This window comes from Chaetura pelagica, unplaced genomic scaffold (assembly GCF_000747805.2).
Source record: "Chaetura pelagica isolate M959 unplaced genomic scaffold, ChaPel_1.0 scaffold90, whole genome shotgun sequence".
Lineage (NCBI taxonomy): Eukaryota > Metazoa > Chordata > Aves > Apodiformes > Apodidae > Chaetura > Chaetura pelagica.
This window is the reverse complement of record NW_009953496.1, coordinates 13,387,385-13,403,459: the sequence shown is the minus strand read 5'-3', so window position 1 is coordinate 13,403,459 and position 16,075 is coordinate 13,387,385. Positions and strand designations below refer to the sequence as shown.

The window sequence follows — 16,075 nt, the reverse complement described above, 5'->3', positions numbered from 1 at the left end:
GCTGCTAAACGCGCTCTCAAATAACTGCTGCTCCTCAAGAGCAGCCCTTAGTGATGGCTGTGAACATCTTTCTGAAGCGGGCTGCTCGGTGCTTGGGGAGGAGGGAACGGAGGAGCCGCCGGCAGGTGTCCTGGCGCCGCGGGACACCCCGCAGCGGTGTCACCCGGAGGCGGGGTGTAGTTCTGAGCCCCTGACGCGGAAAAGGGAGAGAAAACGGTGACAAGAATGGCTGAAGTTAATGGAACTAAGGGAGGGGGAAAGGAGGGGAAATACGTTAGGACTTACAAGTAAGAATTTGATGCAGGGTGGAGACGATTTTGATGTGTGAAATGATGGCAATGATGAGAAGGAATGAAAATAATATGCCTTTTTGAAGGGCTGCCTAAAGGAAGAACTAGGAAACGTGTTTGGGTTGGAGGTTTTTTAGTTTGTTTTTTTAAAGATACTCTACGCATTTAAGTTGTGAATCTCGTGTAACAAAACGGAAATGTAAATCGGATCAGAAAGGGTTTGGATGCTTTCCTGAAGCTTAAAACAGCTGATTACTGATAAGATTATAATCTGCATCTTCACAACCAAGAAATTGCTAACCTGAGGCCATGGATTATAGGGCTGTACCCCTTTTTGTATATCCTTCCTCTAAACATCAGCTTTTGCTCTGTTTTAGGGATAAGCTGGATGGCTCTTTGTTCTGATCTAGGGAGGCTTTTAATATCTGCTTCCTAGCCCTTATAATCTTACTTATGCGTTGAGAATGGATCTCAGTGAATTCCTGGCATTTTGCCAATTTTGTTACAAAACCACTGGTTTGTATGTGTTGGTTTTTTTTGCTATTGGCTTTTTTGTTGTAATAGGAGAAATGCAAATTAGTTTAATAGCAAAACAAGAGTTTAATTACGTGAAATCTGCCCTCATGTTTACCTTAGTGTAAAATTGGCCCCCTAATAATGACTTAGAGAAACTATTCTTTATTAAGGGATTATCAGTTGCTGTATGTTTTGGAGCTGTGGCCTAGACAAACATTTTTGTATAAAACCTTCTAATTAACGTCCATCCTTCTTTCCGTATACTGTGTTTCAAAGGCAGTAGTAATCTTCACAAAATGGTTCATATGTATCTATCAGCCTGTAAACCCATGATGGTGATGTGCGCTGTAATAAGATCCTAACCAGTTGAGTCTATGAGGAAGTGTTCTTAGTGGAAGATAATAATTTAGGTATGGAGTGAAGTTATCAATATGAAGCTTGAGGAAAAGTTGAACAGGTCAGGACCAATATTAATGGAATAGATATTTTTTTTTTCTTAAAATGCTGTCAATACCTTTTAAATTTTGTCTTTTCTGTTCGTATGTTATGGTTATAAAAATGTGTTATGGTTGTTAAAAAATAACCATAATGGTATGTGGTGTGTGACACAAAATCTAATTGACATGATAAGCACTTTTTTTGTTTTCCAGTTAAATATGTACTTTTTTCAGTTAAGTTTTGAAGGTAACTTGTTTCTTTTTCCTGTTAGAAGTTTGTATGCTTTTTGTTAGTCTTGAAGAGGGATACTTATGCCTTAATAGATTTTTTTCCTCCTAAATTTTATTAGAAGTAATAGCTGTGGTTATTGCTGAGAACAGTATTAAACAGATTCCTAGAACTGCATGTATCTATTGTATTCTGTGCTGATTAATGAAGCACATTAATTCCAAAGTTTGCCACATTCAGTGAAGGCTGATCCCTGAAAGTACAAGCCTGCATAAAAAAATAAATTTTCTTTCTTTGTTATTTTCAAAGAAACCTATTACTGAAATATCTACTGGCTGTGTTTTTTGTTTGTAATGAGATAAACAGATATTCATTACACAACAAAATACAATCTAGTTAATGAGCATAACCACGTTAATGATAAAAGTTCCTCATCACTGTTAAATAAATGAAGCACCCAGCAGCATATGTAATTACAGTATATGAAAAAGCACCAGGACATTTTTTGTTTTCCTCTAAGGCAGAGGATAGAGGTGAACAAAAATGCATTTTTCTCTCTTTACACTTATATAGCTAATCTAATTAATGATTGAGCTGCAGAAATGAGCTTAATGTGATGCTGTATTATGTAAGGCAGCCTCTTTCACTCTGATGACTTGTCTGCAATAACATAACAAGCTACGTGGGCATCTTACTCCTTTGTGTATGGAGATACAGTTGTAAGACATTTGAACAGTAAGCAAAGTGATTTTGGCTGGGTCGTCACAAGTGCTGCTTATGAACCCACTGAATATGAGTATTGCCATCAGAGAGCTAGGCTGCATAAAATAATTTCTAATATGGCAATGTATTGAGTATGAGGAAATTAGGTTACAGTTACAGAGATATTTGAGTTTTGCCTAGTTCAGTTGTCACCACCCATTATATGCATTTAGATACAGCCAAATACAATGACTCTTCTCCCAAGTAAATAACAATAGGACCAGAGGAAATCGCCTAAAGTTGCTGAAGGGGAAGTTTAGGTTGGATATTAGGAAGAATTTCTGTACTCAAAGAGAGGTCAGGCAGTGCAACAGCTTGCCCAGGGGGGTGGTTGAGTCACCATCCTTGGAGGTATTCAAGAAATGTGTAGATGTGGCATCTCAGGGCATTCTCTAGTGACTGAGGTTGTAGGGTTTTTTGTGGGTGTGTTTTGGTGGGTGTTGGGGTTTTTTTGTGCTCACGTTTGGACTTGGTGGTCCTTTCCAGCCATGAAAATTCTGTGATTCTGTGAAATACAACAAAGGAGAAAGGAGCACCAGAGGAGGTGAGGTAGGAAAGGTGAAGTGTAGATAACATTTAGGGAAAATATGGTTCAACTCCAAGGAGTAAGATAGTCTGTGAATATTTTTGTGATATTTTCACCTTCATTCCCCAATTATGTCTGTCAATCCATAACTTACAAAATATTTTGCATCTGTGGGGAACCTCGACAAAGGCTGGCAACACAGATGTGGGATATAAAACTGGACATGAAGTGCTTCGAAATTATAGTGGGAAAGGGATGATAACTGGAAACAAGGACTAAAGTTTGCTTATGTCAGTAAGATAAGATAGGGCTTTATATTAATGATATGATGAACGATGGCACGGGTCAACAGAGTTAGGATGTAAATACTATTGTAGAGTATGTGGAGAAAAGAGCTTCTGTTAAGTAAGTTCTGGGATTCTCTCCATAGTCGCCAATAACAGACTTTAATGGTTCTTGCTGTTCCATAATAGTGTTAATACTTCTGGTAATATCTGGAATATGTCATCATATGGGGAGAAACACGATGAAATTCAGCAAGGGGAAGTGCAGAGTTTTGCATTTGGGGAAGAACAGCACGATGTCCCAGTATAGGTTGAGGGCTGACCTGCTGGAGAGTAGTGTAGGTGAAAGACACCTGGGGGTCCTGGTAGACAGGAGGATGACCATGAGCCAGCAATGTGCCCTTGTAGCCAAGAAGGCCAGTGGCATCCTGGGGTGCATTAGAAAGGGTGTGGTTAGTAGGTCAAGAGAGGTTCTCCTCCCCCTCTATTCTGCCTTGGTGAGGCCACATCTGGAGTATTGTGTCCAGTTTTGGGCCCCTCAGTTCAAGAAGGACAGGGAAGTGCTTGAAAGAGTCCAGCGCAGAGCTACAAAGATGATTAAGGGAGTGGAACATCTCCCTTATGAGGAGAGGCTGAGGGAGCTGGGTCTCTTTAGCTTGGAGAAAAGGAGACTGAGGGGTGACCTCATACATGTTTACAAATATGTAAAGGGTGAGTGTCAGGGAGATGGAGTTAGGTTTTTCTCAGTGATGACCAGTGATAGGACAAGGGGTAATGGGTGCAAATTGGAGCATAGGAGGTTCAAGGTGAATATCCAAAAAAACTTCTTTACAGTGAGAGTGACAGAGCCCTGGAACAGGCTGCCCAGGGAGGTTGTGGAGTCTCCTTCACTGGAGACATTAAAAACCCACCTGGACGTATTCCTGTGTGATGTACTCTAGGTGACCCTGCTCTGGTAGGGGGGGTTGGACTAGATGATCTTTCCAGGTCCCTTCCAACCCCTAGGATTCTATGATTCTATGATCATGGAAGACATTAATTTTTAAGTCACGAACACGTGTTTATTTCAAAACTAATATAACTGCGGTTTCTAGTTATTGCTAGAAGTGGTAGTTAATTTACTTAATCAGTCAATGGTCATGGTGCCATTCATTGTGGAGTTTGATATCATATAATCAAAGGTGATACTTATGGTATTTATTTTCAGTAGTGAGCAGGTTATAGAAGAGTGAAAATTTGAAACGACATTAAATCCAGGTAAAGCAGAAGGTAAAACAAATTTTTAAAGCCATGAAGGATTTATTTCAAAAATACTATTTTGAAATTCTGGGAACTAGTTAACTAGCAGGGCCACCAGTATTAATCAGTACTTATTACTGAAAATCTGAATGTAGAAATGAAATTTACTGTTCATGCACAAGTTGCACAGGATTATTCATAGAGGAAGAATATTTTACAGGAAGTGGATGACCTCAGCAGCTGGTGTAGTGGAAACAGAATTTAATAGCTTAAAAAGAAGACTTAAAGGTTACCTATTTGAAGCAACAGTGAAAGAGAGGGGATGGACAAATTAGGAGTAGGGGGTTATGATGGCAAATTTGATACTCATAAAGGACATAAATGTGATTATAGAACTTATCTCAGGTTATTTTCAAAAGACTAAAGTAAACATTTCTGAGGTTTTTTTTCTTTTATAAAATAAATGGGTAAAAACTTTCAGTGCACTGTAGTCTGTGGTTTTATTTGTTAGTATTCAAGAAAAATAAATTCAAATCAGAACAAGTGCAGAGTTGGCTTAACTGAAGTGATTAGATAAGGGTCAGCTAATTTCACGGGGAAACTTGAAAGCCGGGTTTGTTTAGTTTAGCACAGCTATACTTGATAAAGGTTCTGTATTTGTTGAAGGAAAGAAGGATTTTTAAGATACTGCTGTTAACCAAGATCAGATGAGCACAGACTTCCAAGAATAAGTATTAAGTGGGAATTGGAAGGTTTCTAGCAGGAAATTAGTACCTGGAATGATCTTTTAAGATAATTGATGCTTTTTAAAAGAGAGCTTGATGTGTTTGTAAGGGAAGTGATACTGTATATACCTGCAATATCAAAGGATTTGGCTCATTGATTATGAATGTTCTTTTCTGTCTGATGTGCCATGTTTCCTCTGTTTCCTAATAAAATAGTATTAATGCTTCACCTGCTTACTTAATTTAAGAAGGTTTTTTTTTTTAATTTATTACCATATTAAGCATTTTTGTAATTAATAAGTATTACTTATTTTCTCACTTAATTTATAAATAAAACAAACTTTTTCCAGCCTTATTTTTCTTCCAAGACTGATTTAGTTTTTCTGCTTGGAATAAATTAGTTCAAACAAAGGAACTTCTCCTGGAAGATCTACTGCCATCAAAATTCACTTAATGTTCCAGCAAGATCACTTTCTCCGTGGTCAGCTAGTTCTTTTTTTTCCCATTTAGTGATGTGATGTTCTCCAAAATTTTTACAACAAATTTGTATTGCTTCAGTGCTTCACTTTCCACTTTGTTGTTGTATGGGTTTTGTTTTTTTTTATAGTTGGCATGAATGACAGCAAGTTATTAAATGCTGAGATCATAGCAGCTTCTTTCTCTTTAGCAGTGAAGTTTCTACCTTGATGTATTGTTTGAAAATATAGGTATGAAAATAAGGTTAAGTGCCTGACTTGAAAACTTTTTTTTTTGGCTGCTGGAAATTTAGCTTTGTTCATGGGCATTTCAGCTTTTTTGTTGATGGAGATTTGGAAAGAATTTAACTAGTAGTGAAGAGTGACTTATTTAAAAGTATAGAAATGAGTGTTGTAATTTTATACTTACCTGCTCAAAAGTCAAAGATGAGCAGATTCTCTTTCATGGAAACTGAAGAACTGTTTGTACAATGTATTGTGAATCTGGGTGGCATATCAAATATTGTGAAGATCCATCTAGTTACTCAGAATCTCTGAAGGACAAAAAGGTAGGAAGAGTTCAAATTAGTCATACAGACTTTTTATTATGGTTGAGATGTTTTATTCTTTTTCAAAGAAGATGTATGTTTGCATGCACATTTGAGACATCTACCTTACATAATTAAATTAGTTACAGCTTCAGCGGTGGAGCAGAAATGCTGTAGATCCATTGTTTCTACATTTTATAGGGGGACTATTTTGGTGTTGAAATAAGTTCTTATTGAAAATAAGGTCAGATCATGTGGCTAGTGAAATTGGAGGCTATTGGAAAGGAAGGCTGTCTACATATTTATATAATTAAGTACCTTAACTGTTTGTTGGCTGATTGACAGCATTTCAGCTTTGCCATCAGCAACATCTTGTTCCTAATCCTTCATATTTTGCTCCCCCTGAAATTTGGAAGGTGTATTTTCTTGGGATGTATTTAGTACTTGTGTAATTCATTTATTCTTGTGAGTTTTGGAATTGCTATCTGGAAGCTGCTCTTGATGAGGGTTCAGTTTGACCTGCAATAACTTCACTTTAGTGGTCAGAAGCATTTCTACTACAGATAGCTCAGCCATTTCACCACTTTGGTTCCACAGTGGTGGTGACTGTGTTTTGGAATTGTCAAAAAGTTTTTGTTAACAGGTAAGTAGTAATGTAAACACTGCAGGCAAATATTCATGATTCTCCAGTAAAGCATTAGTTAAAATTTCCTAGAGTATAGAAGGATTCTTTGCTGCCATGTAAATTCTGTATTTTTGCCTTTTCTGTTTTCTGTGATTATGTATTCTTCATGGAGGAGAAAAAAACAGCAGTGTGTTTACATAATATTCCTCCTATTTATTCTTATAAGTTACATCTTTTTATACAATATACATTTCAAGGACTTATGGATAGTATAGAATCATAAAAAGATTTGGGTGGAAAGGGATCTTCAAAGATCATCTAGTCTTAACTCGCCCTTCCATGTACAGGGACATCTGTCACTAGTCCAAGTTGCTCAAAGACCCATCCAGCCAGACCATGAAAACTTCCAGTCATGGGGCATCCTAACTTCTCTGGGTAACCTGTTCCTGTCTCATCACCCTCGCAGTTAAACATTTTTTTCCTTATGTTCAATACAAATCTACCTTTCTTTCAGTTTTAAACTGTCACCCTTTGTCTTGTTACTACAGCTCCCTTTATACAAAGAATAGCAGTAAGATCTCTCCAGTCCTTTTCTTCTCCGGGCTGTACAACCCCATTTCTCACTCAGAGATGTTCCATCCCTCTAATCGTTCTTGTGCCCCTCCTCTGGACCCTCACTAACTGCTCCATCTCCTTCCTGTGTTGAAGGCTGCAGAACTGGACACAATAGTGCAGGTGGGGTTTCACTAGAGTAGAGTAGAGGGGGAGAATCACCTCCTTTGACCGGCTGGCCATGTGTCTTTTGATGCAGCCCAGGATTTGGTTGGCTTTCCAGGCTGCAAGTCCACACTGATGGCTCATATCCAATTTTATACCCACTGGTATCCCAAGTCCTTTTCTGCAGGGCTGCTCTCAACCCTTTCATCCCCAGCTTCTATTGATACTGGAGATTGTCCCAAACGAGGTGCAGGACTCCAGGTTTACACTGTTACAGAATCTTTTGGGTTATAACAAGATAAGCTTTCCACATTCTACCTAAGCAATTAAAAATCTTTGATCGGTGCTGACGAAACCGCACAATTGCCGATTTTTTGCTTTAATTGTCTGAAATTTCACTTTAATCTCCCATTTCTATAGGAAACATTTGTCGCTCTCCAATAGCTGAAGCAGTTTTTAGAAAACTGGTAACTGATGAAAAACTTGAAAATAAGGTAAGCTGTTTATTTCTGTTCCTGCCTAACAAAATGTCTCATAGCCAGTTAATAGAAATATAAGCAGTGAGAAAGGAAACATAAAAATATGAATTTGTTTTTCTGTAGTGGAGGATAGACAGTGCAGCGACATCTACCTATGAAATAGGAAGCCCTCCTGACTATCGAGGACAGAATTGCATGAAGAAGCATGGCATTACCATGAATCATATTGCCAGGCAGGTACTGTACTTAAATTTTCTTTAAATGTGCATATGTATTTGTTTTGTTGTTACAGTGGATGACAGACAGTGCTGCTGTTTCAGACTGGAACGTGGGGCGCTCCCCAGATGCAAGGGCTTTAAGCTGTCTAAGAAATCATGGCATTGAGACAGCACATAAAGCACGGCAGGTAGAAGAGAGTATCTTTTCTTTCTTATTCATACCCGTGTTTTGTTTAGCCCTAACCATTACAGTCACAGAAATCATTTGACCAAGGCATGGTTAAACATCAAGTAATAAATACTGTGTGCAGTTTTTCAAACAATTCCAAGGTGGTCCAACTCTTGTAGTTGAGGTTAGCGAGCTTCTTTTTTATTGACCTTCATTGAAAGTATAAGTAGGAAGCCTTGGAGTGTTTTCTGCATTACAGAAAAATCCTGCCTTCAAATGTTTAATATTTTGGGCACTTTTCAGAAACATTTTTTAATACGTTTAAAAAATGGTCTCACCAGTCATCTGTGATTCTACTTTAAGCAAGGAATTGTCTTTTTATTTCGCGGGTCCAAAAAGAAGTAAAATACCTGCTTACTCATCAGAAAAAGCTTTTGCTCTTGCATGAAGATCTTTTAAAAAAATGTTGAGTGCTAAATTAGAATGAAGGCCCTCAACCCAAGATTAGTAGCATGATTGATAGTAACTTCAGAGAGAAACTTAGCTTTTAAGCATTCTTAAGTCAGGTTTGTCACTTAGTGAAATCCTCTTAATTTTACCAGAACTCATCTCACTTTTCATTTAACAAAATGTCTATTTCCATGTTCATTCCAGAAATATTGGAAATAAATGTGTCTGTATCTGTTTAAATCAGACACACAAATTAATGCACATAACTTGCTTCAGTTAACTGTTCTGTGGATATAAGATATTCCTTGAGGGCTTCACCTTTACTTATCTTGAGTTTATGCCACTAGTGCTTGTACTGACAAAAAGATCAATTAGTCTTGTTATTATCTTCTATTTCAGTTCCCTGCAGGATATTATTGTACCGTAGTAGGGTCATATTTACTTTCTTAGCTTTCAAAGATTCTATGTTGAGTTTCTTTTTAAAATAAATTCCCTCAATTAGTCAATTGCCATCTGCTGACTTCTCCTGCTACTAATCTCTGTTATATAATAAGACAAACGTTGAGCACAACGTCATTTCACATTTTCAATGTTTTACTATTAGAATAATTACCGGAAGAAGTCTGTTGTGATCTTTTTACAAGTTCTGGATTTACGAGTTATCAGTGCTAACAAAGAGCATTATTTACCATTATACAACCTAAATGGTACTGAAACTAAAGTCAGTGTTTCAGTCACAGTAATGTAACGGTTGTGTTCTTAAGAGATAAGCCTTGGAAACTTAAGAACTGTTCTTGGGTATTTACTGGAGTGGTTTATGAGCAGATAAAAAAAGGAAAGCATCCCAAACCAGTTGATCCTCTGTCTTGAAACAAATCTATATATCCTCCTTTTGCAAAGAGGGAATGGAAATACTGTAATGAAGACATTTGCTGATACATTTTGGCAAATGAAGAGATTTTTAAAGCAGAAGAGCCTAAAATGTTCTGTATACGGGGAGAGAAAATTAGCAAGAATGAGACTTAACAGGATGAAAATTCTTCTGAAATATCCCAATACAAGCAGTTTCTTTCAAGAAAATTTTCAAATCCACAAACTACAGATAACTTAATTTTGCACTGATGTTAACTATGCAACTCCAATTTTTTTTCCAAACTTCTGTCAAATGGTCTCTGCTGATTCTCTGAAGTGTGAACCTGATATGGTCTTGTAGTACTTCAGCAAAGACAGGGACTCAACAGTGTAGAATAGGACATCTCAAAGTGATCGTGGTAGTACCAGTGGAAGTGTATTTGTTACACTATCAGAGACAAACTAAGCAGAGAATTTTGCATGTGATTTGTTTCAGGACAAAGTAAGGGAGATTTAATACAGAAGTTGCAGAAATAGAGGAGGAATTTGTCTTCTGTTGCCTTCAAAATGCTGTCAGAAGATGACTACCTCATGTAATTATCCTCTTCACTCCTGTGGAAAACTGTTATCCACACAGTGAAAGGCACTTTCTTTCATGTAATTTTTACGTAATTATGATAACCATGTGTTGTATCTTTTTTTATTCAAAACGCCTATAAACGGTGCAAGTATGATTTATGTAAGAGTGAATGTTAAATCGGATGCATCCTATTATCATATACAATGGTTGTTTAAGAGAATTTTAAAAGAAAAGTGCATATTTATATATAAAATCAAAGAGTTTGTTAACCCTTCAGTTGATGGTAGGTTGCTGTATGTTAATGCACCTGTTTAAATTCTCTAAGCTCTTTGTCTTCATGCACAAAACAGACGGGTATTAATCAGTTCCACTTTTATTCATGCTGAGGCCAAAATTGATTTCTGTGTGACTCATACTGTGCATTTGCCTTAAATATGAAATTGAGATTAGAGGAAGGCTGTATTAAACAGTTTCACAATTGGATGAGTTTGAGGACTATTGCCTCTTTTTGGTTTTCAGACAGAGAAAAGGAGATTTCCCTTCTGTAAACAAAGGGAAATGTTCAACAAATAAATTGAAATTATTATCTGTTTCTCCATTGAAGGTCTTTGATAATGGTTAGATGCAATTTTTTTAATGTAAAGTTATTGTTGTCTAGGTCATTCCATCCAAAGTTGACTACTTGTGCTCTCCATTATTCTTCTCAAAATGTACCTAAATTTTTATTTTCACTGGAGTTTGCTCAATTAAAGATTTTGTATCTGGTAATACTCTAAGGCTTAAAGAGCACCAGGAATCTTGTTTATAGGGCTGCATTTGCAGCTGTGTTAGTGCTGGTTCAGAGGGTAGTAACTGTCAAGTTGTCAAATATACAGAGAGTGTGGGAAGTGTGGCAGGTTTGTTTTTCCTTTTCACTGGTTTTTATTTTATCCTTACATATTGTCTACAAAGAAATTCATGCTTACATATTTTTCTAGGGGCCAGTGTTTAGCTGTGTAGAGCAATCAGAAGTAGCTTGTAGAGGTACTGCTTAAGACTTGCCAAGAAAACAGAGCTATTTCCACTGCAAAAATATTTTCATAGGTCAAAGGCATTGCATGAATACAGCAAATATTTTTACAGTGAAAATAAAGTCTGCATTAGTTTTCAGCATTAACCCTTTCTTATCAAATGCTTGCCTCCCCCTTTTCAATTCTCCCTGTGTGTAATGTTCCTTTTGTGGCTTTAATCTGGTGAGAATTTCTGTAGAGCTTTTCCTACTTGTGTTGTGGAAGCTTAATCAGTATCTATTTGCTATTTGCACAGAAAATAAGTGAGGTTTTTTTGTAATCTAAACCTTTTTTTAATAGGGAAATAATTTTTACAAGTTAAAGCTCTGACTTACAGGATAATACGTTTTGGCTTTTTATCTGTTCACTTGCTTGCTTACTTCTCTTGCCCATCCATCCCAGAGATGCCAAAAAAACCGGTACTGAACAAACATCTGCAATATTTGCTCTCTGACTCTGAACTTGGATCTTTGAATTTAGTTAATATTAATTTTTAGGAGTCAGCAAGCTACGGAGAAAAAGAACAGACAGTGTGATAGTAGAAAGGTGTACAATAGATACCAGTTTTTTTCACATCATACCATAAATTTTGCAAATTTATACGGCCCAAAATACTGTGAGTGCATTTGTTTTTAAGAGATTTTAACTCATACCATCATAATTCAGCTTTGAATTTCATTTGGTGTCTTTTTCTGTACGGTGACAAAATGTCTAGATTGGAAGTATTGAAACTGATTCCAGGGTACCTGCTTTTTTTTTTTTTCCTATCAATCAAGTAGTTTGTCTTCATTTTTATTGCATGGTTTCCACAACTGGAAACCTGCTTTAGTTTTATTAACTGGAAAGCATTCAAAATGTCACTTGTAATGATGTTCCAAGGTGATGCATGAGGTTTTTTTGTTTTAAAAAAGTATTGGTAAAATAGCTAACTTGGTTTTTTTTTATTAAAATTTGCAGAAATGGATAGTCATGGCAGACAACATTTAAAATACCTTAAGTTATTCTAAAAGTTGATGAAGGTACACAGTTTTATTCTTTCCACCTGTGCCTCTTGATGAATCAGAACTGCTAAATTTGAAAACACTTTTTTCCTCCCTTTTTATAAATCAAACACAGTTTGTAGACTAAATAACATATCTTTAATTTTAGGTTACTAAAGATGATTTCCAGACCTTTGATTATATACTTTGTATGGATGAGAGCAATCTAAGGTAATGTATGAAGAAATGGAACAAAATTCATATGGATTACTTGTAGTCATGTCTCCTAAGTCAAGCTGTCACATCTTACTGCTTAGCTTGTCTTGGTTGTTTTGTACCATCATAAAACCAAGATTGCCTCCTCAGTAGGAGGCAATGTAGAAGAAAGGATGTGACAACTGATTAAATGTTAATAGTATGTGAAAGGGAAGAAAGGTCCTGCTCACTAATTTACCATTTTCTGTTTACTGGATGTAGTGGGACTTCACAAGAGTTAGAGGCAGTATTGAGAGAACTTGCAGCACACAAATTTAAACCACTGGTTTTGAATGGGTGGGCAAGGCTTACTTATACTTCTGGGAAAATATCTAGATAATTTTAATTATTTTTGTTCAATATAAGCTAAAGGTGGATATTGAAAGTACTAATGACTGATTTGAGGAAGAAGCTGATGAGCTTACTGTTACAAAGTTCTGTTAAGCTGTACGTTCAGAGCCTGACTGCTTATTTATTCTCTGAAATAAGTTTATGTATATGTCATACTCATGTAAAAGAAAAAAAAAAACCAACAACAAAATGCACAAGAAACAAATGAAAGCAAGCAGCAGCATTCCACAGAATTGACTGAGTCCAGATGTTTATTATTTTCCTGTGTTCTCAAGAAACAGTTATGAGCATTGCATACTGATGCCAAAAAGGTTCTGAAGAAAAATTAATGAGAAAATTTTACTCTCTTTTACAGAGATCTGAAAAGGAAAAGTAACCAAGTTAAAGACTGCAAGGCCAAAATTGAACTACTTGGAACTTATGATCCACAGAAGCAACTTATCATTGAAGATCCATACTATGTATGTCTAAGAAATTCTTTGGGTGGTTTGATATAAAAATGCTGTATATAAAGTACATAATCTTCCTAGATCCCACAGCTGACAAGTGACACATAATCTGATGTTACACTAAGCCAACTGTAAACTTTTTAATTCTTTAACAAAACATTAGAAATTATTTGGGTAGGAAAGGAAAACATCTTTATGCTTATAACAGTGTCTTAATTTAATAGTGCATTGTGCCTATATTTTCAATATTGGGGGAAGCCCTGGCTGGTGTGCCTCCTTGCAAAGGAGATGTAATCAGGAAAGATGGAGGCAAAGACACGTACAGAGAGGTCAAAGAATTTGAATAATATCAGCCAAGAGTAACCACTTAGATTAAGATTCTTCAGTTTAGGAAAGAGAATTGGATGAAGATAGAGTAGCTTTCTATAAAATCTTGGTATCATAGGAAAAGGTGAGTAAGTATTTTCTATATATTACCCAAGAAGAAGAAAATATCAAATGGCATTAGTGGGAAGTGGATTCAAAACAAAGAAGTGGAGTAGGGGTTTTTTTTCCCATCTATTACTTTATTAAACTGAAACTCAACATGACAGGTTACTGTAAACGTAAAGAAAAAGAGAGAAGACTCAGGAGGGCACAAAAAGGGAATGTAAGAAATACGCAAAGGAAAGTTCATTCCGGGACTGTTGAATACAAAGTCACAGTGTTTGGCTGTGGAAATTCCTGAGCTGCAGGTAGTAAATTAGGGAGAAATATGCCAAAACTTTCACCAAGTATTTGTACTGTTGTTCTTCTCTAATGTGAGTTATTTGCCATAACTGACAGCAGGAAAGTAGTTTGCAAAATTTTTTTGAGTCAGTATTGCTGTTCTTACATTCTTTTTCTTCTGTGTTTCTTTTCTAGGGTAATGAAAAGGACTTTGAAACTGTTTATGAGCAGTGCGTTAGATGCTGTAAAGCATTTTTGGAGCAGTCCCATTAATGCTTCATCATTTTATTTCTAAAATAAAATAATTAGCTTCTCCTGAAATATGTAAGGTTTACTTGATTGATGTACTTAAATTGTAAAGTCATGCCTCAGTAGGTTCAAAACCTTTTCAGTTTAATTTTATATTTTCGTTTTTCTGTCATTAATTAAAATACAGAAAAGATTCAGTTGGATTAGATGATCAACTATTTTGTCACACATCAGTGTTATAATAAAGTGTATCTTCCAGAATAAATTTATCTGTAAACTCTTCCAGTGCTTTCTCACAAGCACTGCAAAAGTAACATTGTGCTTCTTTATGTTCTGTAATAACTAAACTGAGGTCTTCTCATTATGCCCTTAGTGAGCTAATTGAAATCAACTTATATTGGGAGCCTGTGAGAGAGTAGTTCATGCATGATAATTCAGGCTTGTCCTCCTAGCATCATTAGACAACCTTTGGACTGAAGCTGTTTCCTGTCAAGCCTTCTAGAATACAAGAACTGCCTGCACCCAGACAGACATTGCTCTGAGCACTACTTCAAAGCTTAAGTAGGCAAAGCTTCTGTGTGTATTTGTGTCATCTGGAGCCTGTGGAAGTGGGTTTTTGTATCAGTTTTTCTCAGTTATTCAAAAAGGAAATGATTTTTGTTCCAGTGCATTTTTATACTAACTAAGATTAACTCAGTTCAGCAATAGTGATACTGGACTTGTCTGGCTAGTCTTCCTTTGGTCAATTCCTAGCTCACTAATATAAGTACATGTAAGATAGCATTTACTTTGAGGACAGAACAGGTCAGCTTAAAAGCCTACATGTAAAATGTGATTTTATATCTCATAGTAATAAAATAACTAAAATCCAAGCAATATAATCAATGTGAATCTGCTATAATCTGAGTTCTTTTGTGGGTGTCAGACCATACTTCCAGATTTACTCAGGAGAATGGATAGCCTGTCAAAAGTGTTCTCTGATGGTACAGTTCAATATGAGAACAGTTCCTCTGTAATATAATACAAAGTTAACAGGAGGCCAGTAAGTTGAAAGTTCTGCTCTTGGACAAAAATTGAATGCTTTGTAAAAATCCATGCCTTTTTGTCTGAACATCACTGTTCATTTCTGCCTTAGAAATGTAAATGTACTGAGATCAGTCATGTAACTGATACCATTATAATTTTCCTCTTTGAATAATACCAACACTGGTATGAACTAGCATTATCACATTATCTGTTAAACTGGATCTGTAAAACTTGCTTTCTTACTTATTTGGCCTTGGTTTTGCCTCTGACTGTCTTCCAAACTGGTAGAGTAGCCCCTGTGTTTGTCACCCTGTCTCCATTCTGGAAGAGGGATGTGTTTTGCCAGAGGACCCTGTTACTCCTGGGAATGAAGGAATCCTGGTGTCACTCAGTGTGTGTGCTGCAGACTGCACAATGGAGATTCCGTTTTCTGGGACTTGCTGTAGAACAGCTGTGTTAGTGTTTAGTGAGGTTTCTGTTTTGCACTAAAATTTCAATCAGACATAAAATTTAAGAACCTGCTTGCAAAAAGGCAAGTGGTAGATGGAACACTTAAATACAGACATCAGGACCTTTGTGCATTAACTGCATTACCAATAGTTTTGACTTTTAAAGAACAAGCTAGGAATTTGCAAGTTAACAGCAGTTATCACTTCAGGGACAAGGAGTAATACATAGATAGCATTTCACATCAGATAAAGCACTGACTGGAAAAAAAATTACTTTCTATTCCTTTTATGAATGCTTTTACAAATTAAATGAGGGAAAATGATGGGCACTTAGGGACAAACCATCTTAAATGTGGGTTTATGCACTAATGTTAGAAGTGCAAGAATTTAGGTGTAATCTAATGTTACTCTCTGCCAGAATTACCATTTAAAATATTCCAGTGAAAGTAAAATAACTC

At 36.4% G+C, this 16,075-nt stretch overlaps 1 protein-coding gene across 1 annotated transcript; it reads left to right on the top strand.

Annotated features, from left to right (window-relative positions):
• The first annotated feature begins 53 nt into the window (after window positions 1-53).
• Window positions 54-14,531, top strand: ACP1 (acid phosphatase 1, soluble). The gene is given in 8 exon segments (XM_009999253.1): window positions 54-174; window positions 6,551-6,637; window positions 6,640-6,654; window positions 7,774-7,847; window positions 8,125-8,238; window positions 12,300-12,361; window positions 13,092-13,197; window positions 14,089-14,531. Coding segments are annotated over 8 exon segments (657 nt in total). The 3' UTR covers window positions 14,167-14,531.
• Window positions 14,532-16,075: the final 1,544 nt, after the last annotated feature.